Source organism: Hemitrygon akajei, chromosome 10 (assembly GCF_048418815.1).
Source record: "Hemitrygon akajei chromosome 10, sHemAka1.3, whole genome shotgun sequence".
In the NCBI taxonomy this organism is placed as follows: Eukaryota; Metazoa; Chordata; class Chondrichthyes; order Myliobatiformes; family Dasyatidae; genus Hemitrygon; species Hemitrygon akajei.
The window spans coordinates 127,576,565-127,603,444 of NC_133133.1; the positions used below are offsets into that span (position 1 = coordinate 127,576,565).

The 26,880-nt window shown below is 45.5% G+C and overlaps 1 protein-coding gene across 1 annotated transcript in view; it reads right to left on the reverse strand.

The window, feature by feature from the left end:
* Positions 1-274: 274 nt before the first annotated feature.
* The window catches only part of LOC140734109 (differentially expressed in FDCP 6 homolog), a 58,782-nt gene continuing 32,176 nt past the window's right edge, over positions 275-26,880 (reverse strand). Inside the window, exons 6-12 of the mRNA XM_073057693.1 lie at positions 20,963-21,071; positions 18,402-18,583; positions 14,031-14,138; positions 12,056-12,222; positions 11,064-11,232; positions 3,832-3,922; positions 275-785 (exon numbers count right to left, since the gene is read on the reverse strand). Coding sequence (XP_072913794.1) covers positions 544-785; positions 3,832-3,922; positions 11,064-11,232; positions 12,056-12,222; positions 14,031-14,138; positions 18,402-18,583; positions 20,963-21,071 — 1,068 coding nt within the window. The 3' untranslated portion in view covers positions 275-543. The remainder of the gene's footprint in view (positions 786-3,831; positions 3,923-11,063; positions 11,233-12,055; positions 12,223-14,030; positions 14,139-18,401; positions 18,584-20,962; positions 21,072-26,880) is intronic.

Genomic DNA, 26,880 nt, shown 5'->3' on the forward strand with positions numbered 1-26,880 from the left:
CAATGTTTTATTCATAGACTTCTTACCCTGTCTCTATGACAACTCTATCCATTAACTCCTCCTCCATCGATCTCCCTCCCCTTCCTCCAATCTCAGTAATATTTTCATCAATGAATCTCCCTTCCCCTCTCCCAGCTGATACAAGAGTCTCCAACATCGTCACTCTGTCATAGACAAATCATTCTGACTGCACAACAACTTTGAGGACATTATTTTCCACGTCAGTCACTGCAAATAAAACAGTGGCCTACAGAAAAACAAGGCACAGAAGAGATTTGTAATTGGGAATGGTTTATCATTGGCTACAGATTGTGGTGCCATTTGTGCTGATGGACCTCGCTCTGCTTTTCCTTCTCCATTTGGCTTCAACAAATGGAGTTCCCATATCTGTGTGTTCAGATATTGGAGATTCCCAAGTGCACTGGGGAAATCTGCAGAGTCTATTACCGGTGCCCAGTGTGGATTGAGAAACCTCCGCAGGACCATTAACACTCTTCTCATGCTCTCCCGTCTAGTCCGCCATGACAACTAACTGCTGCTTTCCTAGGGCGACATCGATCCCATCAGCGACACATTCCTCAAATACTCCTCCATGTTTTCATAGTCGTCGGAGTCAGATTCAGATTCTGACATCTCCTCGGAGGTCTGGGTTGAGACCTTGGGCCTGTCGCGCTTATCTTGCGTCTTTCCCTTCAGCTGGGGCTGCTTATTGTTGAGATTGATGGATGGGAAGGCTCCACCTCCTCTGTGGCTCAGGACAGCACTCCTCTGTTTATTCTGGGTGGCTGCAACATGAAGATCAAAGATTACAGAACAGCAGTAACTGGCACTCTGTCGTAAAGCAGAGTGGTAACACCAGCTATCAGAACAGGGGGCGAGCTCCATTTGCTCAAAGGGGAGCAGCTTACAGTGATAGTGGCTGATAGAGAGAGGCATGAAGGGTGTTCAGCTCAGTATTCTGTGAGGTTTAGTCGCCTCAGTGTTGAAAAGATTCTGCAGCTGTGGCTTGCAACCATCAGCACTCGCCTCAGCGTTGAACTGACTGTGGCCACTTGGCTCCTGGACTAGTTGCAACGCTGACCAGACCCTTTGGCTGTAGACTCACTTTTGGGGACTCCACAACTTGTGTTCTGCGTGTTATTTCTTTGGATAATTTGTTCTTTTATCGCACATTGTGTGTCTGACATTTCTTTTGCGTGGGTAATTCTAATGGGTTCTGTCCTGTTTCTTTGTCTCTGGCTGCCTGCAGGCTTGGAGAATCCCAACACATACTTCGTTAACAAATGTACTTTGAACATGGATTTCCCAAGTTCAGTACTGGAAGAAAGAAAACCAGGAATTTTAAGATGCCTGGATTAGGGAATTGTGGAAATGTGTGCAAGTTTACAGAACCAGAAAAGGTGAAGACCACACAAGGACAGGAGCGGTTGAAAATGAAGTGGCATATAAATGAGGACTAGTAAATGGATATGGGAACTGAGGCAGGGAGGGTGGGGTGGGTCAAGGAGAGGAAAGGGAGGGAGAGAGACTTGAGGGAGAGATTTGGGAAGCAAAGGAGTGAGGCAGAGAATATAGAATCATAGAGCTCTCTAAGTACTGAAGCAAGCCCTTTGGCCCATCTAGTCCGTGCCAAACATTTTTCTGCCTAGGCACATTGACCATAGCCCTCTACACCCTTCCCTTCCATATACTTATTTTAAATTTTGCGATTGAACCCACATCTACCATGTTTGTTGGCAGATCATTCCTTGCTTTAACCACCCGAGTGAAAATGTCCCCATCGATATTTCACCCTTCACCATTAACCCATGACTTCTAGTCTCACCCAGCCTCAGTGGAAAAAGCCTGTTTGCATTTGTACCCTTCATAATTTTGAATACCTCCATTCAATCTCCCGCACTTCAGAGAATAAAGTCCTAACCTATTCAACCTTTCCCCATAAATCAGGTCTTCAAATCCTGGCAACAGATGGCCTGTTGAGATGACAGGGCTAACAAGTGAGAGGGGAGGTGGGTGGTTTGAAGGAAAAAACATGCACTGCCTGACAGGCACAACCCAGCTAAACACCACATGTACCGCATGTGTCCACCTTGTTAATGTGCTCCATACTTCAAACCATCTTGACTCACAAAAAAAAAAGACCTTAGGAAACCTCCTGCTGATTTACATGACTCAATGGTGCCCATGACACACAGAGAAAAAACACGGCAGAAACTGTTCATCCAGTGCAGGACTTTAGGGTCCGATGAAGATCGGTTCCAACCCAGCCCAGGAGGGGGAATGAACAGGTCCCAGATAGGATGACTTTCTATGTTCTAGCCATGACAGTTCTTTTCCACTGAGTCTGCACACAGACATTGCTCATTTATACCAACCGCAGTCTTCAGAAACCACAATCTGATCAGAGTGATTCTCAATGATGGCAGCAGGAAATTCAACATTGAGTCAGCAGAGAGGGGCCACTCTCTGTATCATTCCTCCCCCATTGTCAGATGTAAATCTATCCCAACTCCCATTTCTCAAACAAGCCCTCCAACCTCACACCTGGCCTTTTCACCAAACCCCTCAATCACATCCAAACCCTACATATCCTAATGACACACCCTCTCCACCTACTGGCTTCACACACCCCAACCCCAGCCCCTAATCCTCACTCCCAAACCACCTCCTGACCTCCCATAACTAAACCCCATAAACCAACTCCAGCTCCTGGTCCCTACTCCCACCTCCACCTCTCAAATACTCCATTCTCCCAATGAAACCTCATTTTCCCCTCCACATCCCTGACCTCCAGTCACTGTAACCCCTGACCCACAACCTACCCCCAACCTGTGTACAAAGGGGAGCAGGAACCTTCAACCTCCCAACCCCCAAGACAAAAGCATTGCTGACACTAAGCTCTGTAGAGTTTCAAAATGCAGGTGGACTTTGTGGCTAAACATTGGGAGGCATCTAGGGCAACAATGGGCAATGGTGTGGGGTTAGGAATGGTCCAATAACTCCCACCTTCCGACACATGCTGTGCTATGCTATGCTCAGAAACCCCAGAGGACCATTGATATTCTTACCCAAACACACCAGCCAAAGCCCCCCCGACAAATCCCAATCTCAGCACAGCTCCATTCCCAATCTCCCCAGATAACGAGTATCTTATTTAGTTCTGGTTGCCTCATTGTAGGAAAGATATTAGAGAGGGTGCAGAGGACATTTACCAGGATGCTGCCTGGATTAGAGAGCATGAATTAAGAGAACAGGGCAAGCGAGTTAGGACTTTTCTCTTTGGAGCAAAGGAGGATGACTGGTGTGAAGTAGACAAGATGGTAAGATGCATAGATCGAGCCAGCACCTTCTTCCCAAGGGTGGAATTGGTCTATATCAGAAGACATAATTTTAACGTGATTGGAGGAAAGTATGGGGGGGGGGGTGTTGTCAGAGTTAGGTGTTCACAGAGAGAGTGCTGAGAGGGAATGCACTGCCGGGGTGGTGTTAGAGGCTAATACATTAGGAACCTTTTAGAAAAATTTCAGCAAATACATGAATGAAAGAAAGATGGAGGACAATGAAGGATGGATGAGATTGATCTTGGAGCAAGTTAAAAGGTTGACATAGCCTCGTGAGTCGAAGGGCCTGTACTGTTCTATGTAATGTGGTGGCCAGCCCCAATCTTCCACTTCCCCGAAGAAATGTCCTCAGTGCCAGTCCCAGCACTGCCCCATTCCTTGGGGAATGTCCTCAGTCCCAATCATAACACTGCCCCATGCTCCGTTCCCCCAGGGAACATCACACGTTCCACACATCCTTTCCGAGAATACAGCCCAGTCCAGCCCTTACCTCCAGGGACGATGGGTTGCATCAGTCGGTTTAGCTGCACGTTCCACTGTTTGACGCAACGACTCGCCTGCCTCCGCCTTGTCTTCGCCGCCTGGTGAGAGGAAGGCCAGTTGAACATAGCTACACCAGCCCAGCATCACAGCAGGAGAGCACGGAGGGTCACAGTACCCTGCAACAACCCGGAACAGTGCACACCACCACCACCCCAAGGTGCCACTGTAGGCAAGATAGAGCTCTGGCTGGAGAGCTGCCCTCAGTGCTAGCACTTCACCCTCTGGCTAGCTGATGTTTCTCTCTTTGAGGTACTGGAAAATGCTCAGCAATTTATATTCACAAGTGTACTACATGAAGTGGAAGCATACCTTACAGTATCAGCATCCTACCTGGATAGATACATCATGGCATGTGCTCTGTCCGAAACCACAACAATATGCAAAGTGTCAAACACAAAATACTGGAGGAACTCTGCAGATCAGGCAGCATCTATACTAACCACAAGACATAGGAGCCAAATTAGGCCATTTGGTCCATTGAGTCTGCTCTGCCATTCAATCATGGTTGATTCTTTATTTCCCCCTCCTCAGCCCCACTCCCCAGCCTTTTCCCTGTAACCTTTGATTCTGTGACCAATCAAGAACCTATTGATCTCCACCTTACATACACTCAACGACCTGGCCTCCACAGCTGTCTGTGGTTATAAATTCCACAAATGCACCATCCTCTGGCTTAAGAAATTTCTTCGCATCTGTTTTAAATGGATGCCCCTCTATCCTAAGGCTGTGCCCTACTTGTCCTAGACCCCCACCCCCCCACACCAAAATGTCCTTTCCACATCTACTCTGTCTAGGCTTTCAGCATTTGAAAGGTTTCAATGAGATCCCCCTTATCCTTCTAAATTCCAGTGAATACAGGCCCAGAGCCATCAAACATTCCTCATGATAACCCCTTCATTCCCAGAATCATCCTTATGAACCTCCTCTGAACCCTCTCCAATGCCAGCACATTTTTTCTTAGATAAGGAGCCCAAAACTGTTCACAATACTCAAGATGAGGCTTCGTCAGTGCCTTTAAGGCATTGCATCCCAGCTCTTATACTCTAAACCTCTTGAAATGGATGCTAACATTGCATTTGCCTTCCTCACCACCAACTCAACCTGCAAGTTAAACTTTAGGGTGTTCTACACATGGACCCCCAAGTCCCTTTGCATCTCAGATTTTTGGATTTTCTCCTCATTTAGAGTCTTCATAATTATTTCTTCTACCAAAATGCATGACCATCCATTTTCCACCTTTGTATTTCATTTGCCACTTTCTTGCCCATTTTCCTAATCTGTCTAAGTCCTTCTGCAGCCTCCTGTTTCCTCAACACTACCTGCCCCTCCACCAATCTTCATATCACCAGCAAACTCATCAACAAAGCCATCTATTCCATCATCTAAATCATTGGTATACAGCATAAAAAGCTGTCTCAACACCGACTCCTGCGGAACACCAGTAGTTACTGACAGCCAACCAGTAAAGGATTCTTTTATTCCCACTCAGTGCCTCATCAGCCAATGCTCTGACCATGCTAGTAACTTTCCTGTAATACCATGGGCTCTTAACTTGGTAGGCAGCCTCATGTTTGGCACTTTGGATTTTCAGAAGGCTTTTGACAATGTACTACATGCACTGTATCCCCTTTATCTATCCTACCTGTAATCTCCTCAAAGAATTCCAACAGGTTTGTCAGGCAAGATTTTCCTTTCTGCTGCCTCGCTCCTTGCTTAAAGAGTGGAGTCCAATGATTCTTGAAAGATCATTACTAATGCCTCCACAACTTCTACCGCTGCCTCTTCCACAGCCCTAGTGTGCAGTTCATCTAGTCCAAGTGACTTACTCACCTTTAGGTCTTTCAGCTTTTTGAACCCCTTCTCCCTTGTAATAGTAACTGCACTCACTTCTCTTCCCTCACACCCTTCAACTCCTGGCACACTGCTAGTGTCTTCCACAGTGAAGACAGATGCAAAACACCCATTTAGCTCATCTGCCATCTCCTTGTTCCCCATTATTTTATTTCTCCGGTCTCGTTTTCCAGTGGTCCTATATCCACTCTCATTTCCCTTTTACTTTTTATATACTTGAAAAAGCTTTTTTCTATCCACCTTTGTGAGAGTCGAAGTAAATTAAGATGTGCGTTTCTGAGAGGTTGGGGTTAAAGTCAGAAAACAAATGTGATTTAATTATGTCTGGGTTAAAGTCAGAAAACAAATGTGATTTAATTATGTCTGATAAGCATGAATGCAGAAGCCCTGACAAGATTAACTGTTTGTGGAATCATTGAAGTCCTGAGATATGGACTATTGTTTTACAGAAATGTGTAAAAAAACAACTCCAAATATGGAATGGGATAAGACTATGTACCTCCCGAGTCAGGGAGGGGGGTGGTAAGGAAGAAGGATAAAACCTGCTGCCCTGTAAGGTTCAGGGTTCCCTTCTCTGAGGGAGCCCAGCTCTGCAGAACTGTTAATAAACTTTGTTTCCTTGAATTTGTCTTGAAGCCATTATTCGGGAACGTGGCTCGTTTCTGACAACCTTGATATAGTTTGCTTTCATATTTCATCTTTTCCCTCCTAATGATTCTTTTAGTTGCTCTCTGTAGTTTTATAAAAGCTTCCCAATCCTCTATCTTGTTGCTAATTTTTGCTTTGTTGTATGCCCTATCTTTTGCTTTTACATTAGCTTTGTCTTCCCTTGTCAGCCATGGTTGTACTATTTTACCATTTGAGTATTTCTTTGTTTTTGGATTACATCTATCCTGCACTTTCCTCATTTTTTTCTCAGAAACTCAAGCCACTGCTGCTCTGCTGTCATCCCTAACTTATTCTCCTTCCAATTTACTTTGGCTACCTCCTCTCTCATACATTGTAATTTCCTTTACTTCACTGAAATACTGCCTTGTCAGACTTTACTTTGTCCCTATCAAATTTCAAGTCGAACTCAATCACATTGCTTCCTAAGGGTTCCTTTACCTTAAATTCCCTAATCATCTCCGGTTCATTACATAACATACAATCCAGATTAGCTGATCCCCTAGTAGGCTCAACGACAAACTTCTCTAAAAAAAATCCATTTTTTACTAGCAGAGCCTCTGCCTACTTCCTATCTCTCCGATACAATGTGTAACCTTGGACATTCAGCTCCCAACTACAACCATCCTTCAGCCACGATTCAGTGATGGCCACATCATACCCGACAATCTGTAAAAGTGCAACAAGATCATCCAGCTTATTTCTTATACTCCGTGCACTGAGATATAACACTTTGAGTACTGTATTTGCTACCCTTTTGATTCTGCACCCCTAATGCACTGAAACAGAGGTGAATAAACAGCTGGTGGTTTGGGTTGAGATCCTTCATTAGGAATGCTTATTTCCTTCCACAGATGCTGCCTGACCTGCTGAGTTCTCCAGCATTTTGTACGTGTTCCAACAGCCTGAAGAATCTTGTGTCAGAAACTGCAGAGATTTGTGGTCAGTCTTTCCTCCACAGACTCTGTATGCACTTCTTGCTGCATCCGTAATGCAGCCAGCATAATCAAAGGCCCCCACCCACTCCCTTCTCCCCTTTCCCATCAGGCAGATAAGATAAAAGCCTGAAAGCATGTGCCACAATACCCAAAGGCAGCTTCTACACACACTGTTATGACTATTGAATGGACCTCTAGAATGAAAAAGATGAACTGCTGACATTACAATCTACTCAGCATGGCCCTGGCACTGTAGTGTTTCCCTGGATGGCATTCTCTCTGTAACTGTAACATAACATTTTGCGTTCTGTTATTGCTTTTCCCTTTGTACTACCTCAATGTACTGGTATATGGGATGATCTACATGGATGGCAAGCAAGACAAAGCTTTTCCAGAATCTTGGTACATCTGACAATAAGGGTCTTGGCCTGAAACATTAACACTTTACTCTTTTCCATCGATGCTGCCTGGCCTGCCGAGTTCCTCCAGCATCTTGAGCGTATTATCAATTAGGAGGTCAAATCTTAGTGACTTTTCACACAAGCGGACAGACTCTAGCTTTTCTGCACTAAACAATATTGCAGCAACGCCAAATGCATTTGGTCACAAAAAATAAGGCACAAGGTCTTAAAACAGCAACGATCAAATGTTACACTGCCCAGCAGGAATTTGTAGATCACTGCATGGAAAAAGTAAATTTAGCAGAGAGTGTGCCTAGAATTTATCCTTTGTTATGCTCAGTTAGAATAATACACCACAGAAACTGGCCTTTCAGCAAAACTCATCCATGCCAGTCAAGAAGTCCATCTTAAGCCAGTCCAATTTGCCTGTGTTTGGCTCATATCCTTCTAAACCTTTCCTACATTTGTACCTGTCTAAGTGTCTTTTAAATGTTGCTATTGTACCTGCCTCAACCACTTTCTGTAGCAGCTCATTCCATATACTCATCACCCTCTGCATAAAAGAATTGCCCCTCACGTCCTTTTTAAATCATTCACCTCTCACCTTAAACCAGTGCACTCTAGCATTTGATTCCCTTTCGCTGGAGGGAAAAAAAACTGTGTGCATTCACACTATGCTCCTTCAAGCTCAGAGAAAAGGCAAAAAGACTGGTAACCACAACCTGGAGGTGTTTGACAGGAGAGTCGAAATGGAACTTAGTTTCCAGCTCCCGTTTCTGTCTAACCCTGAAATTTGTCCCTACACAAAGAGTTTCCCTTCACTCTCTCAATACACATTTGTCTACATTCTCTTAAAGTTCACTGGAAGTTAATATCCAACAGCATCCATGAATTTCCAGACCACCTTTTATGCTCGTAGTAAACCCAATCACACATTCTTGTCATTGGCCAGTGTAAACAGTATCTCGCTGATGAAATGACCTGCCAAACCTTAGAGACTGATCTCACAGAATGGTGAATCACAAAGAATTAGAGTGGCTGAGTTGAAGGGTTCAGGGGCTGATCTCAGAGCATCATGGAGCTCAGAGAGTTCACCACCAGATCCCTTTGTGCCGTGAGAATGCTCAGTCCCCATTTTAATACTAATATGCTCTCTCATTCTTCCATCCCAAATTGGAGGCCCTCACACCTTCACACAAAATGCACCAGCTTTTTGCCCACTTGCTAAACCTACTTCTACCTTTAAAAAGTGTTTGTTTTCACCTTATAACTTCCTAACCGAAACATCTTCTGCATGATCAGCAAACCTGATCCCTTCATCCAAGTCACTAACACAGATTGCATATAGTTACAGCCCCAGCACTGATCTCTATGGTGCGCTACAAATTAATGATTCCATTTATCTCCTCCCTGTTTCCTGTTAGACCGCTAATCCCCTATGCAATGATCACCAACCTCGTGCACTGATACATAGTAACCTTTTCCTGTGGCACATTATCAAATGTATTCTGGAAATCCAAACAGTTCATCTAATGGTTCCCCTTTATACAATCATAGAGACCTATAGCATGGAATAAGCCATTCAGTCCATGCTGGCCCTTTTTGCCCAGCTATTTTATCCTATTTGCCTGTACAACACTGTTATCTTCTTATGCCTTGCCTATTCATGTGTCTTCAACATTGTGACAGACCCTGGCAATGTACTTCAGATGTTAACCACCCTCTGTGCACTAATCTAAGATCCCCTATTTATCTCCCATTTCAATACCCTCTTGTTTTTGATAACTCTACAATAAGAAAATATTTTGACTATCAACCCTATTTATAATATTTTACCCTTTCTCACCCTTCAGCCTCCTCTGCTCTAGGGAAAACAAGCCCGACCTACTCAGTCTCCCCATGACCAAAGTCCTATGAACCCAGCAACATCACTGGGAATCTCCTCCACACTCTTCCCAGTGCAACCACATCCTTCCTGTAGTATAGTGAGCAAAACTGAGCACAATATTCCAAATGTGGCCTATCCAGTATAGTTTGTGAAGCTGCAACCTTTATATTCTATATCCTCTGAAGGAAAGCATGCCACAAGCCTTCCTCATCACCTTGTCTATCCATGTTGCCTTTTTCAGGGAACTGGGCACTAGACCCCTCTGTTCATCACTCTAATTCTGAAACAACAAATTTCACAACTTGAGGACCTGAGTTAGTAGTGGAAGGTTGAATAGGTTAGGACTTTATTCCCTGGGTTGTTGGAGAATGACAGGAGATTTTTGTAGAGATATACAAGACTACGAGGGTACAGATAAAGTAAATACATGCAAGCTTTACCCCTGAGGTTGTGTGAGACTAGAACTAGAGGACATTGGTTTAGGGTGAAATCATCATCGATATGTGCCATGTTGTATGACGAGGGTGATCGTGGTCTTCCATTTGTCATGACCATGATTGTTCTTGGCGAGTTTTTCTAGAGAAGTGGTGTGCCATTGCCTTCTTCTGGGCAATGTCTTTACAAGACTGGTGACCCCAGCCATTATCAGAGACTGTCTGCCTGGCATCTGTGGTCCCAGAACCAGGACTTGCGACGTGGACCAGCTGCTCATATGGCTTCACATGACCCTGATCGTGGGGGGGGGGGGGGGGGGGGGGGGCCTTGAGCAGGTGCTAAACCTTGCCCAAGGGTAACAGGTGCAGAAGGAAGGAGTGACTTGCACCTCCTTTGAGGAAGACTTATCTCCACCTCGCCACCCAATTAGGGTGAAAGGTGAAATGTTTAAGGGGAACCTGAAGGGAATTTCTTCTCGCAGAGGGTGGTGTGAGTAGAGAATGAGCTGCCAGAGAGGTGGTGGATGTGGGTTCAACTGCAACATTTAAGAGAAGTTTGGATGAGACAGGTTTGGAAGACTATAGTATGGATAGATGGGTCTAGGCAGAAGACCGGGTTGGCAGGTTCAGGATAAGCTGCAGGGCCTGTTACTGTGCTGTGGTGCTCCATGACCCGATTCTGGTTCTGATCAACATTCCTTAGTACCTCACCATTTACTTTCAGAGTCCTACCTCTACCCGACTTCCCAAAAACAATCACCTCACACTTGTGGGGATGGAGTTCCATCTGCCGATGCTTTGCCCAGCTTTCTACCTGATCTAGATCCTGCTGTCGACTCAGATGTCCCTTCTTGCGAATACACAACGTCACTGACTTTACCCACCCTCTCTGTATGAAATGTTGCATACGTATGGGACACGGGTTCCCTGTGGTACAACTGTGCGAATTCTGTGAGCGGTACGGGCGGGTCGTGGAGAACAAGTCATGGGAGTTGACTTACTGCCAGATCCTCCTTGTGATGCCGCCTGCTCTCTCTTAGCTCCGTGACTGCCCGCTGCAGTGCCTGCGTTCTATCAGCCATTTGCTGCTTCTGCTCCCGCCGGTTCAGAGTCTTCTCCTCCTTAAGCCTCATCAGCTCCCTCAGCTTCTCCTCCTCCTGCTCTAAAAGCCTGGGGACAAGAGCGGATGGTGGGGGAAAGAGGACGTCAACCGAGAGTTTTGTGGCACAGAACCAGTGGAAAGTGGGGTAACTTTACAAGGAAGTGTGAAGAGGAAGGAGGCAAGGAAAGCTTTGTGTGCCTCCGGGAGCAGAGTGATACAGGAACCCTGCAGGCAATTGGGTCAATGTCTACCAACAGCAAACAACCACATCACTGGCTTTCAAGTCGCAGTTGAGATCAATTATTGGCTGGGACAATCTTTCCCTCAGCACTGCCCCCTCTGAGAAAGTGACTGTCGTGGTCATTAGGCATGGCAAAAGGTCCTTTAACCCACTGAGTTGGCACCAGCCATCTCACTAATCCCAATATGTTCTCCCTGATTGCCCACTAACCACTGACTCATGCGCCCTTGGGAAATAGGAGGAAACGGAACATTCAGAAGGAAACCCGCTCAGTCACAGAGAACAAACAAGAACGTGCAAACCCAACGCAGACAGCGTCTAGGATCCCAGAATCGAAACCAGGCCATGGGAGCCATTGGCAGAGGCCTCACAGGCTATGCCAGGTGGCGGCTGAGATGGGTGTGGCAGGAATCTCGTGCCAGGTGGGGGAGGGGTTGTTGCGCAGTGCGGCATGGCTGAGCAGAGGTTTTAAACACGCCAACACGTTGGCTTTGTCACAGCCTCGCGGTGAGGCAGAGACCCAGGTGAGGAACGGGTTAACGTAACATTGTCCTGCCAATCAGACGGCAGGGTGTCCTGCTCTGGTTCATTTGAAGAGGGGGTGCTCTCCTCCCCAGCTCATTGTGGTACCCCAAGGCCCGTCACTGTACCTTGCCTGGACTGAGCGTGCAGCATGCTCGCTACTGCGTGCCTGGATCTCAGCCTGTAGTGCCTGCTCCAGCCCTTGCCGGATCCTCTCCAGCTCCTGAATCTGGCGCCGCTGCATTCCCGCCTCCAGCTCCTTCTGCTCCATCTCCAACTGTAGGCAGAGATTGTCCTGCAAGGAGAAGAGGGCATAGGCCGATCATCTCAGCAAAGGCCTGTTGTGGGAGGAGCCAGCATGGAGTGGGTGGGCCAAAGGGCCTGCATCCATGCTGTGCTCCTAGCATTGCATGACCTTCACCTACCCACGTGTGGGGACAGTTAATACCCTCCTCCACAGAGAAACAAGAGATTCTGCAAAGAGAGTCAACATGAGAGCTGGATATCTTGAGCAACATAAACAAAATGCTGGAAGAACTCAGCAGGTCAGGCAGCATCTGTGGAGGGGAATAAAAGGTCAACATTTTGGGCTGATACCCTTCTTTAGGACTGGAAAAGAAGGAGGCAGAAGCCAGAATAAGCAGGTGGTAGAGGGAGAGGAGTACAAGCTGTCAGGTGATAGGTGAAACCAGGAGAGGGGGAAGGTGTGTGGGTGGGGGAAGGGATAGGTGGAGGGGGTAAAGGGCTAAGGAAGAAAGAATTTAATAGGAGAGGGCAGTGGACCATGGAAGAAAGGGAAGTATGAGGGAACCAGAGGGAGGTGACGGGCAGGTCATGAAGGTGGTGAGCAACCACCTCCATCACAGGCAGATCGAGGGTATCTTCAAGAAGGTGGCATCCATCGCATCCGGGACAAGCCCTCTTCTCAATAGTACCATCAGGGAGGGAGGAGGTACAGGAACCTGGAGACCCAGCTTCTTTCCCCTCTGCCACCAGATTTCTGAACAGTCCATGAACCCGTGAACACGACCTCAGTATTCATCCTAGTCCAGATGAAGAATCTTGGTCTGAAACATCAGCTGTTCATTGCCATCCATAGATGCAGCCTGATGTGTTGAGTTCCTCCAGCAATTTGTGTGTCACCCAATATTTCCAGCACCTGCAAAATTTCTAGTGTCTCGCTTTTCATCTTTTGCACTCTTTATTTTGTGACTTAAGGTAATTTTTTTAATATATGTCTTGTGCTGTACTGCTGACACAAAGCAACATATTTTACAACACATAATGCCATAAAATGTGGGGACAGGATTAAGCCTTTCAGCCCACTGAATCTGCACCATCATGGCTGATTAATTACCCCTCTCAATCCCATTCTCTTGCCTTCTCCCCATAACCTCTGAAACCCTTACTAATCAAGAATCCATCAATCTCCGTTTTAAATATACCCAGTGGCTTGGCCTCCACAGCAGTCTATGGCAATGGATTCCACAGGTTCATCACCCTCTGGGTAAAGAGATTCCTTTTCATCTCTGTTCTAAAGGGATGTCCTTGTAGTCTGAGTCTGTGCCCTCTGGTCCTAGACTCTCCCACTATTGGAAACATCCTCTCCATCAGGGCCTTTTAATATTCGGTTGGTTTCAATGAGATCCCCCCTTCATTTTTAAAACTCCAGCAACTACAGGCCCAGAGCTCCTTATATGTTAAACCTTTCATTCCCAGAATATGACAATTAAAATAAACCTATTCAGATACTGTACCCTGAGAGATCTCACTCTCCTGCCCTCCAATAAGTACACTCCCAAGGCGGGTAGAGCATAAACCAAGTATACTCCAGTCAGTAAGACTGTTAGTAGACAAGCTATGGCAAACACACCTCAAGTGACGGCTGTTTCAGCACAGCTTTTTTCCAGTGGCCACTGCACTGAGAGTGCACGAGGGCCTGTTCTGGGCCTCGTTGGGCAAGGCTAGTCCTAGGCTTGACCACAGCCCAGGGCCCAACTCTAGTCCTGGTCTCTGACCCCCAGACCCAGGTCTGGGCCCAGCTCAATCTCAAAGCCAGTCCTGGGCTTGCAGGCCAGGCCTAGATCTTCTGGTGGTCCTTACCTTCCGAGCCTGGTGCAACTGCTTCTGCATGACCTGCTGCATCTCCTCCTGTTGATCCATCCATTGGAACTCCTTGTTTCGCCAAATGGCCTGTGCTTCCTCCTGGGCCTAGAAGACCAAAGAGAAAGGGTTTCGGATGTGGAGCAGCCAAGAGTGTGGAAAGATGGGGACTGAAGGGAGAGTGCCAGTGCCCACTTTTTACAAGTTTAAAGAGACTTGGAACATCACCAAACACTCACACAAACTTCCACAGATGCACTGTTGCAGACGTCCCACCTCTCCGGGAAGTTTCAGGAGTCTATATATGGGAGTCTCCCTGACGCCTGCAAATTATATACAATATCCCGGAAATCGATTTTTGGGAGAGGGAGAGCAAGAGGGAGCATCCTGATTGGTCTCTCTTCGTGCTAAGTAGACCTGTCAGTTTTCTCTGTGGGCGGGCTTTACAGTCAACCTCAAAAATAATGACAGTGTTGCTCGCTGCACTGTTTTCAACAGTGACTTTTCTATTGCCCATGGTGGGTTAAATGACTGTAAAAGACATGTTGAGGTGAGTTTAACTGGTGTCATTCATTCATTAGCATAGCTAACGTTATTTAAACTAGCTGGCTAGCTGCTAAGGAGCTACTGTATTGATGTCCTAAGTGATGAGGCCAAACTCCCTGTAGACTTGCTTATAATTGTATTAGAGTAAAAAAAACTCCATGATAATATTACATTAAGTACATACTTAAATTTCACATTTTCTGCATATACACAACTTGGTTTATAGATTATAGATTAGATAAAATCACTAAACAAAGTATTACATACACCCTTGGAGGCCGACCAGGGGGGGGGGGGGCTGCTACCTCCCTGAAATGAGTTTTTGCAGGGTGGGATGCCTGCTGTTGAAACTATCCAGACTGGTGAAGCAATTCCAATGCACAGGAAGGTAAGTGGACACAGCCCACTCCATCAAAGGCACAGCCCTCCCCACCATCGACAACATATCCTGCCCAATGGAGATGGCATCTATCCTCAAAGACCTATACCATCCAGGTTCAACACTCCTCTCACTGACACCATCAGGCAGTGGGGACAGAAACCTGAAGTCCCACCCAACCAGGCTCAGAAAAAACAACTATCGGGTTCAAAGTAAATTTATTATTGAAGTATATATATGTCACCATATACAACCCAGAGATGCATGTTATTGCAGGCAAACACAGTAAATCCAATAAACGCAATAGAATAAATGAAAGACTGCACCCACAGACAAAAAAGCAACCAGCATGTGAAAGACAACAAACTGTGCAAATAAAAAAAGTAATAATAAATAAGCAATATCTAAAATATGAGATGAAGAATCCTTGAAAATTAGTCCATATGATCCAGACCTATCCACACAGACTCAAGGCTTTAAATGCTGCTAAAGGTATCTACTAAAACAAATTTTAAAAAGTGTCTACTAAATACTGACTTGAAGGGGGTGTGCAATTATGCAATCAACTATTTTTGTGTTTTGTATTTGTGATTAGTTTGGATCGCTTTGTGGAGATCTGTTTTCGCTTTGGCATGGGAGTATTTTTCTGTTGACTATAGTTGGAACAGCCAAATTGGATCCAGTGTTATTTGGTGTTGTGGAGCAGTAAAACGTGAGAACTTCCAGGGGTGGAGGCAGGGGAGGGAATACTTCTTATGGGCACTACACATGTCACCACATACAACCCTGAGATTCTTTTTCTGCGGGCATACTTAGTTAATCTATAGAACAATAACTGAACAACAGGAACTGTTAACTGTAAACAAACTGTATAAATACAGATGTAAATAAAAAGCAATAAATAACAAGCATGAAATTAAAAAAAAGAAAATGAATCCATAGGTTGTGGGAACAGCTCAATGATGGGGGTGACTGAAGTCATCCTCACTGGTTCAAGAGTCTGACAGTTGTGGGCTAATAACTGTTCCTGAACCTGGTAGTGTGGGTCCTGAGGCTTCTGTACCTTCCCCTAATGACACCAGTGAGAAGAGAGCACGGCCTGGGAAGTGGGGATCCTTGATGATGGATGTAGCTTTCCTTCAACAGCACTCCATTTAGATGGGCTCAATGGTGGGAGAAGCTTTACCCATGATGGACTGGGCTATATCCACTACTTTCTGCAAGATTTTCCATTCAAGAGAATTGGTGTTTCCATACTAGGCTATGATGCAACCAGTCAATATACATCTATGGAAGTTTGTCAAAGTTTTAGATGTCATGATGGATTTTTGCAACCTTCTAAGGAAGGTAGAGGCACTGCCATGCTCTCTCCATAATTGCACTTACATACTGTGCCCAGGGCAGACCCTCTGAAATGATAACACTGAGGAATTTAAAGTTGCTCAATAAATCTATAGAATAATAATCACCAGAATCAATGAAAGTCTGCCCAACTTGGGTGTTCAACCAGAGTGCAGAAAACAACAAACTGTGCAAGTACAAAAAGAAATAATAAATATAAATAAATAAGCAATAACTATCAAAAACATTAGATGAAGAGTCCTTGAAACTGAGTCCATTTGTTGTGGGAATATTTCAATGATGGAGCAAGTGAAGTTATTGGCTTTGATTCAAGAGCCTGATGGTTGAAGGGTAATAACTGTTCCTGAAACTGACATGTGGGTCCTGAGACTCCTGTACTTTCTTCCTGATGACAGCAGTGAGAACAGAGCATGGCCTGATGATGGATGCTGTATATTCTTGAACAGGCCTGCACAATCCTAACTCTACCTCAGCAATGGAACCCTACATTCCACCTCCCACCTCCCACACAGCCATAAACCTGTGTTTCGTGTTGCACTAATGTCTTACTTCGCGTACATTTTTCCTTCTTCATTTTCTTGTGCAATTTCTGCTCTTGTGTTGTTGAATCCGTGTGTCTGTGATGCTGCAGCAAGAGTTTCTTTGTACCTGCACTTGTGCATGACAACATACTCGACTTGACTGCCAGGGCTGACAGTGGGCCCAGTAATCATGGCAATAGGATTAAACCCACTCCAGGTGCCTCACCATGAAGCGGTGGATGGATGCATGAGGCACGGTCTGGGGACATGCCACCATGAGGTTGGCACAGAGGTGGAGAGGGGCACTTACAGGGGTGATGGAGATTGGGGAAAAGTGAGAGGCAAAGGAATGGGAGAAGAGAATGAGTTTAAATCTGGGTTTTTTTTTGGTCTCACATCTGCACACACAGGCACCCACACCTGTGAGCAAAAGGGCGGCATGGTAGGGTGGTGGTTAGCACAATGCTTTACAGTACCAGCAACCCAGGTTCAATTTCTGCCACTGCCTGTAAGGAGTTTGTATGTTCCCCCTGTGACTGTGTGGGTTTCCTCCAGGTGCTCTGGTTTCCTCCGACAGTTCACAGATGTACCGGTTGGTCAGCTGATTGGTCATTGTACATTTTCCCACAATTAGACTAGAATTAAATCAAGGGATTACTGGCTGGCGTGACTCGAGGGGCTGGAAGGGCCTATTCTGTGCTGTATGTCAGTAAATTCACAGCAACACACAGGTATGTATGCACATACACAAACTCCTCAGCTGGGTTGAATATTGTTGGATTAAGGTTTGGAGTTGTTATTTCTCTTGTAGTGTAACTTTCCTATGCTTGCTTATAGTTTTTATATAATCACCGGTATACATGTAATTTTTTAGTAAATTGTGCAATAATTGTAGTACAGCTGATCTGGTGTTTCCTAGAAGCTTCTCAGTTTTCCAAAGCAGGTTCCATCTTATCAATGGAATGTGCATTAGCTCAAGTCTGAGTAATAAGACGACTACAACTTCCTCTTTGTCTTTTTTTTTGTTCCTTTAACTCTATAACCACCAAGTTTTATGCCTCACTCTTAACTTCTGAAGAACATCTGGATCACTAACACCAGATCCAACAAGACTATGCATGGTCCAAAAACACAGTCCAAGAAACAGTTGACATTTCAGGCTGAGTCCCGATGAAGGGTCCCAGCCCAAAACGTTGACAGTTTATTTCCCTCCGTGAATGCTGCCTGACCTGCTGACTTCCTCCAGCATATTGTGTACATCACTCAACATTACCAGCAGCTGCAGAATCTCTTGTGTGCACCATCCAGACATGGTGTGGTATCTGCAGCTCACAGCCCTGGATATCATCAGCAACAAACCCACTGTCACAAGCGGGAGACAGGGAGCCACTGGGTGTCCGTGCACAGGTTCCTGCTCATGGGGACTGTTGTACACCCCGCCTGGCTTTCTCCAGTTTGACGGACCCCCTCGCCTCTCTACCTCAGGATCGGACTGATCCACCAGTACGTGGGGACAGGGATAAGGACCACCGGCTCTGGGGGAGGCCCGAGAGACTCACTGACCTGCCTCAGCTTCTCCAGCTCCCTCAGCTGACACTCCCTCTCCTGTTTCAGCTTGGCCAGCTGCTCCTCCTCCTCCTTCCTCCTCTGAATCGCCTGCTGCCTCAGCTCCCGCCGCCGCTCCCGCTGCTCCTTGTGCAAGGGAGGCTTGTTGGCCGTCTGAAGCGAAATGGCGGTGGTGATGCCTATGCAGAGGGAACAAACCCACCACGGTCAAGGAACCTCAAAAATGCCTCTACTATCTGAGGAGGCTGAAGGGAGATGTTCCATGCACATCGATACACATGACTTTGTACAAATAGAGTCATAGAAAAGTACAGCACAGAAACAGGCCCTTCAGCCCATCTAGACCATGCCAAACCATTTAAACTGCCAACTCCCATCAACCTGCACCAGCACCACAGCCTTCCACATCTTTACCATCCATTCAAACTTCTCTTAAACATTGAAATCGAGCTCACATGCACCACTTGCACTGGCAGCTCATTCCACACTCTCACAACCCTCTAAATGAAGAAGTTTCCCCTTATGACTTTTTTTTTGGCATAGTACGGGAATTAAGGGTTATGAGGAAAAGGCAGGTGGGTGGAGATGAGTCCGTGGCCAAATTAGCCGTGATCTTATTGAATGGCAGAGCAGGCTCGATGGGCCAGATGGCCGACTCCTGCTCCTGTTTGTTATGTTCTCATGTTCCCCTTAAACCTTGCATCTTTCATCCTTAACCCATGATCTCCAGTTGTAGTCCCACACAACCTCAGTGGAAAAAGCCTGCTTGCATTTAGCCTATCTATTACCCTTATAATTTTGTATACGTCTATCAAATCTGCCCTGATGTGCAGTGGAGAGCACACTAACATGCTGCACCATTGTGTGGTATGAAAACCGCCCTCCATCAGACAGAAGGGCTCTACAATGGGCAGTCCAACACATTAAGGGTGCCAGCCTACCCACCATCCAGGCCATATATACAGACAGGTGCTGGAAAAGGGCCAGCAATGTCATGAGGGGTCCCAGTCACCCTGCTCATGGACTGTTTGTCCCACTCCCACCAGGGATGAGGCTACACAGCATCCATACCAGGACCACTAGACTGAAAAACAGTTACTTCTAATTGCCAGGCTAATTAACACCTCCATCCATTAACCCATTACAGCACCCCCACCACCACTACATACACAACCATTAGTGTCAGTCTATGTATATAACAGTTAATTCTACATTGTGTTTTATAGGATTGCTTTTATATTTTGTGTTTTTGTTGTTTTTATTGTGTTCTTTATGTTTTTTTGTGTTTTTATACTGCATTGGATCTGGGGTAACAATCATTTAATTTGCCTTTATACTCATGTCCCGATGAGCACCAATAAAGGTGTACCTTTGAAACCTTTAAAGAATCTTGAAACTGGAACCAACCTCTCCCGCTGCCACTCGGAAGGTCCAGCATCCCGAGTGACGGGTCAGAGTGCAGCTCCTTCCCTGACCTCGAGTTCCTGGAGGAAGCAGACTCCATGAGGGTTCCTTGCATGCGGTACAACACATGGCCTCAGCTTCCCCTAGTTCCCCCCGTGGCACCTCCCAGGCCCCTGATTCCTTCCACCCAGATGGGACGGGGCAGCAGCGGAGTAACACCAGCAGCCGTAGGCTCCCTGCAAGCCGCACACCGTTCTGGACTTGGAAACGTCAGTCTTTCATTGCCACTGGGCCTAAATCCTGGAACTTCCCCACACCCCATCAGCACCTTCACCAGAAGGACTGCAGCAGTTCAAGAAGGCAGCTCACCCCTGCCTTCTCAAGGGGCAATTATAGATGACAATAAAACCTGGCCTTGCAACGTCCTGTGTGTGAGTAAAAACCTTAACAACTCGTGGAAACATCTCCTGACCCTTGGGTACAAATTCACACAAATGCTCACTCATACCTACAGTATACACACACATGTTCACTTGCACACAGATAGTTACATGCGTTTATATCTAGTTTTCCATATATATACACACACACACAAACACACACACAAACACACTCACTCTCACACACACACAAACTCAGACAACACCTGGTCAGAAATAACAGCTCTCCTTCCTCCTCTGTCGCTCCCACTGCAGGCTGCAGTTGAGGTGAGGAGGGGATAGAGTCTAAGTAGCCCACCTCAAGAGACCCCATAGAGGAGGGCTAGATGGAGGGGTGCAGAGATCTTCAGGAAAAAGCCCTCTGGGTTTATAAATGGGATGGGCACTTACACTCATGTCAGAGTCATCATTTACTGGGGTGGGGGGGGCGAGGGGGAGGAAAAATGGAGGAGAGGGAAGACAGGGAAAAAGGAAAAAAGGGAGGAAAAACTGGGGGGGGTGGAAGAGGGAAAATGGGGAGGGGGAGTTTGAAGCTGGGGTGGGGGAGATGAAAACAGGGAGGGGGAAATAGGAGAGAGAAAAATGAAGGGGAGTGGGGAACAAACATCCATGTCCATTTTAGAAGTTTCTGAAAATTGCATAAACAAGTTCTGCCCCCAGCTCTTTGGAAGGCTGCCCAAGTCCATCAGGGACAGGAGGCTGCCCATCACTTACTCTCCATCCACTCCTGACGACGCTTGGTGTCAGATGCACTCAGCTCATACGTTCGATTGGTCGTCTTAATGCAGAATACACACCGTCTCCCGTCCTTGTCCATGAGTGCCTGGGGGCCAGGAAGAAGCAGAGTAAGGGCCTGACTCAGGAGTACATCACAGCAGATACAGAGCCAAGGAGGGAGCAGAGAGCAGGTGGTGGGGACGAGACCGCCGAGAACAGACAAGTGGAAGGGAGCTGGGAGAGGGCAGGGAACGGTGAGAGATGGGAAAGGAGACGGGAGGAGCAGACAACAAGAGATGGAAAGCAGGGGACAGGAGAGCACCAAGAGCTGATAGGAAGGAGGATGCAGCAGTAGGGACAATGGACAGGAGAGATAGAGAGGGGCCCGAACTGGTTTCAGCGCAGGGAAAAACCGAGGGAACAGACCTAGACCAACCCATCTGTACCCTGGTGACAATCAACAGCAAATCTACACCAGTGTTGTACTTAGTATATAGAGTGAAATCTCCCCCCCCCAACCCCCACCCACCCATTTCTGTAGCCAATGTAATTCAGGGAGAATCCCTGCTCACCAGTACTGTACCCAGTGTAATAGAATTCTGCCCACATTATTGGGACCCAATGAGTCCCCCTACCAACCAGTTCTGTACCTAGCATTAACACAGTGAACCCTGCCCACACAGTACCAGTCCCACCCTTAGTACTGTTTAACAGAACTTTGTCCACATTATTGTACCCAGTGAGTGGAATCAGCAGTTTCTGAGATGCTCAAATTACTCCAACCATTCCACAATCAAGGTCACTTACAGCATATTTCTTTCTCTATTCTGATGTTTGATCTGAACAACAACTGAGCTCTTGACCATGCCTGCATGCTTTAAATGCATCAAGTTGCTGATAGGCTGATTAGATATTTGCATTAGCGAGCAGGTGTACCTAACAGCGGCCACTGAGTGCACAAGGCAACCTTTCTCAATCTTTTTGCCCTGGAGAAACTCTTGAATATTTTCAGGTCTCAGGGAACCTCTGCGTAAGATTAATATCTACAGCTCCCGGTACCTTAACATGATTAGCAAGCAAGGTTGTAGATACAATAATCCAAAAATTATTGTCAATGCTATTTTGAGTAGAGAATGAAATTTTAGCAACCTTTCTTGAAAAATAAACAGGTAGTTAAGCTTATCTTGCCTTTCTTGAAATTAATCTTTTTCTTTCCCTTTCATAAATTTTAAAAACTCATAAGGCAAACATAATTTCTGTTAAATAACTGGCTTAAGCCAAAATGGGATTTAATTTTTCTAAAGGTAGGCTCGGAAGATTTAATTTAAATAAAGGTTGTAAATTGATTTAATTAATGCCATTTACAACATGAAAGTTTATTGGCAATATTAAATAACAAAGCTAATAAAAACCATAGGCCAAACAATATGAATAAAAATATAGCCTAAGACATAATTTTAACAAGACTTTGAAAAAACATTTTCTTACTAAGTGACATGGTCAGGCTCAAACGTAGACCTAGTATGTGTAGCCTCCAACCTGATGGCATGAACATTGACTTCTCTAACTTCCGTTAATGCCCCTCCTCCCCTTCTTACCCCATCCCTGACATATTTAGTTGTTTGTTTTTTTCTCTCTCTCTGCTCATCATTCTGCTCATTCTCCATCTCCCTCTGGTGCTCCCCCCTCCCCCTTTCTTTCTCCTGAGGCCTCCCATCCCATGATCCTTTCCCTTCTCCAGCTCTGTATCACTTTCGCCAATCACCTTTCCAGCTCTTAGCTTCGTCCCACCCCCTCTGGTCTTCTCCTATCATTTCGCATTTCCCTCTCCCCCCACTACTTTCAAATCTCTTACTATCTTTCCTTTCAGTTAGTCCTGACGAAGGCTCTCAGCCCGAAACATCGACAGTGCTTCTCCTTATAGATGCTGACTGGCCTGCTGTGTTCCACCAGCTTTTTGTGTGTGTTGTTTGAATTTCCAGCATCTGCAGATTTCCTTGTGTTTGCATGTGAAGCCAGTGCTTGTTTCTTTCTGAACAAATATTCAATTTTGGGTCGAACTTGAGATAAGTACAGATTTTACCTTCAACTGAAATTAGGCAATTTCTATCCTTGATCTTAATGCTTGTTAAACAAGAAAAAGCTTGCTCACATATGTAAGAAGTTGAAAACTGCAGCAAAATATTCATTACTTTCCTATGATTGGCAGGATGCTCCTCTTTCACAGAAATCCAGAACTTGTCCAGGGGCAGGTCAGTAAATCTCATCGTGAGTGCATGATCAGAGTGCAGCTCACAAAGTTCTTCCTCTTTTCTCAAAGTCAAGTTCTCAGGCTGAGCAGAAGATTCAGAAAAAGGGTCCCTCACCCAGTCATACACTTGTGTTAAAGGGGAGGCAAAATACTGTTCAGTTTTGTTCTGCAGTTCTTCCAGGTGGTTTTCAATAAGACTCAAGTCTTTCTGATATCTTTCCTCACTCTCGAGCCCAAGCAGCAGTGGAAATATTTCAAGATTTCCTTTCGCAACATGGTTTTTCCGAAGATTCCGTTTCCTTTTAAATCCAAGAATCTTGTCACTTGAAATCAAAACATTTTCTCCAGGGCCTTGCAGAAACTTGTTCAACTAATTCATATGATGAAAAATGTCTACTGAGTAGGTTAACTTCTGCAGTTATTCTTCATCTTTAAAGCACTCAGCAAAATCTGGCCTCCTATTTTCTTGCAATTCACCTTTCAGCTCAGACACCCTGTTGAGAACTCCTCCTCAGCTAAGCCACCGGATTTCTGTGTGTAGCAGGAGATTGGTGTGCTCTTTGTCCAGGTTTTCACACAGATTTTTAAAACATTCGGGAGTGAACTGCTCCTTGCTTAATAAAGCTAAAATTCCTTCTTTAGAATGATAATTTCCCTACACTGATTTAGTTGGTTCCCATAAATCAGTCGGCAGCACGTTAGGGGAAGTTGGGGGAGATAATTCGGGTGGGAGAAGCTGACATCACAACCCAAGTTGGATGAGTCCATTCAATGCTCGGAAAATGAACTTCACGCTCCTCATCAGCCTACCGTCCTCTCCATGCAACACGGCGCTCACCAAATATCAACAGCTTCCCCTATCTCACGTCAAGAACTGAGAATGGACTCAACCAAATAAACATGGTCCATTCTGGGCTGAGAGACCTCAAGTGAGATTGCAAAAGGTGCTGTTGGTCACTATCCAACACTGTGAGCACTAGCATAGCACATTGCACAAAGTCCAAAAAACAATATTTACTTTTTTTAAAATCACAATCTCTCGTGGAACCCCAGTTGAGAAACTCTGGAATAAGGTACAAGGCCTGTGTAGGTTATTGTAAATTGGGAAACTACATTCAAAGGGAAGGCTGGTAGAAGAACAACATCTGTTTTTAAGAATGGATATAATGTTTTGAAGTAACCTAGCTCCTAAAGGACACAAAATCAGTGTTCAACAACAGATATTAAAGATAGCATTAGATTAGAGGAAAAAATAGTAATAGTGTCAAAATAGCAGTGTTGGAGGATTCTGAATTCGACACGGGAAGATAAAGAAATTGAAAAGGGTTAAAAATAGGTACGAGAAAAGTCTAGCAAGGAAAATGAAAGAAACTGTAAAACCTCTGTAGATGGGGTAAAAAGGAAATACAAGTTTCTCAGAGATGAAGTAGAAGATATCTTGTGTCTTTCTTCACAGAGACAGTAGATCTGCAGGTCTATATTGAGACAGGTGCTGAAAGGTATCAGAAATGAGGGAATTAAAGATATCAGCAGTATTAGTGGGGATGAAGGCCAAAAGGAGACAGATGACATAAAGTCCCGCACTCCCAATTCTCCTCCTCGTGTCACTGCAGCCTGGAAACTTACGGTCCTTCACACAGCTTCACCAGACACCTGATCCCTCCCAAACCCTGATGCCCTCAATTTCCTACACAAGGGGTAATTTATTGATCCTCCTGTTTTAGGATTCTGGAGGAAACTGGAGCGCCCGGGGAGACCCACTTGATCACAGGGAGAACACAAACTGCACATGGGCAGCACTGGGAGTCAAGATCAAATCCAGATCACAGCCCCTGATACAGATGTCAATTAGCCATTCCCCCAACGCTACACAGACACTGGTGCAGACTAGAATAAGCCATTCCCCTAACAAACACAGTCATCGGTGCAGACTCCAATTCCCTAGTCTGTGAACTCTACACAACCACTGATAAATTCCCTGATAGCCTTTACCAACTTGTTTTGAAGAAGATGGTGATGATGGATACTCGCTGCATATTCCAAAATTCTGGAGATTCTAGGACCATCCCCATAACTGGTGGAAAGGAAAATGAAAGCAAAATGGGAAACTGCAGGCCTGACATGAGCTCCAGGGAAATCTACCAGGGAAGCAGTTACTGGGCACACTGAAAACAATAAGGCAACTGCGGTAAGTCAATAAGGATTTCCAGAAGCGAAAGTACTTTTGACAAGTCTGAGGCTGGAACTGGTGGAACAGGTAAGAGGGGTGGGGAGAAACCAGTGGATGTAGTGCATGTGTACTCTGATGCAGAACCACGCAGGAGAGGAGACTAGATTGGGAGCAAAGCACTGGATTGAACTGAGAGTATGAACAAATGGGTTTTTTTTTGCACTTGAGTGCTTCTTAATTGCTAACTTCTGTATCAGTTTTTACAGTGCAGCAGAAATGGTTGTGATTCGGATGAGGGGACTAAGTGTATATATAAAGTGTGCCCATATTATACAAAGTTGGTTGGCAGTGAGGTTTGTGAGGAGAATCACTCAAGATGATCAGAATGAGTGGGGTGCTAATGGAATAACATCAGATGTTTTTCTTATATTATTTCATCAGCACCCCACACATTCTGATCTTCTTGAGTCATTCTCCTCACGAACCTCACTGCCAACACAAGGACAACCGGGTCCTCTGGTTGTCCTTGTGTTCAGACCACTATATAGAGTCACCAATTTGTACAGCCTTAAAAGGACCCAATCCTTTCATGATGACCAAGCTGCCTAACTGAGTTAGTCCCACTTATCTGCCAGAACACTAAAGCACAGAAACAGGCCTTTCAGCCCATCTAGTCTTTTCTCAGCTGTTATTCTGCCTAGTACCAATGCTCCACACCTAGACCATAGCCATCCATACCGCTTTCCATTCATGTACTTATCTAAACATCTTGAATGCTGTAATCAACCTACATCTGCCATTTCTGCAGGCAGCTCGTACCACACTCTCATTCACCCTTTGAGTGAAAAAGTGTATCTTTTTATTGAATTACAGCTTGGAATAGGCCCTTCTGGCCCTCTAAGCTGTGCTATGCAGCAATCCCCCAATTTTAATCCTAGCCTAATCACTGGAATATTTACAATGCCCAATTAACCTACCAGCCGGTAGGTCTTTGGACTGTGGGAGGATACCAGAGCACCTGGAGGAAACCCACATGGTATGGGGAGAATGTGCAAATTCCTTACAGGCACTGCTGGGAATTGAACCCAGCTTGCCTGTACTGTAAAACGTTGTGCTAACCATGTCGTGCTAAGATCCCCCTCAAGTTCCCCTTAAAGATTTCATTGTTATCCTATGACTTCTAGTTTCTAGTTTTATCTAACCTCAATGGAAAAAGCCTGCTTGCATCGTGGCCCTTCACTGGTTGCATCCTAGATGTCTACGTTGTTGGTGCATCACAGTCTGTGGCAAGAGTGGCAGTCTTTATTGCAAAGATCATATCGATAAGTGACCTCAGCTCTGCTGGAGCTGCAGTGTTCTTTTCTATGAGCCTGTTTGTCTTCCGCCACGTATGAATTGTCCCTTGCCTGACTTAAGATGCTGTTTCAGGGTGCTTCTCCATCTGGGGCGGTCGGCTGCAAGTTCTTCCCAGGATTCAATTTGATGTCCCGCTTG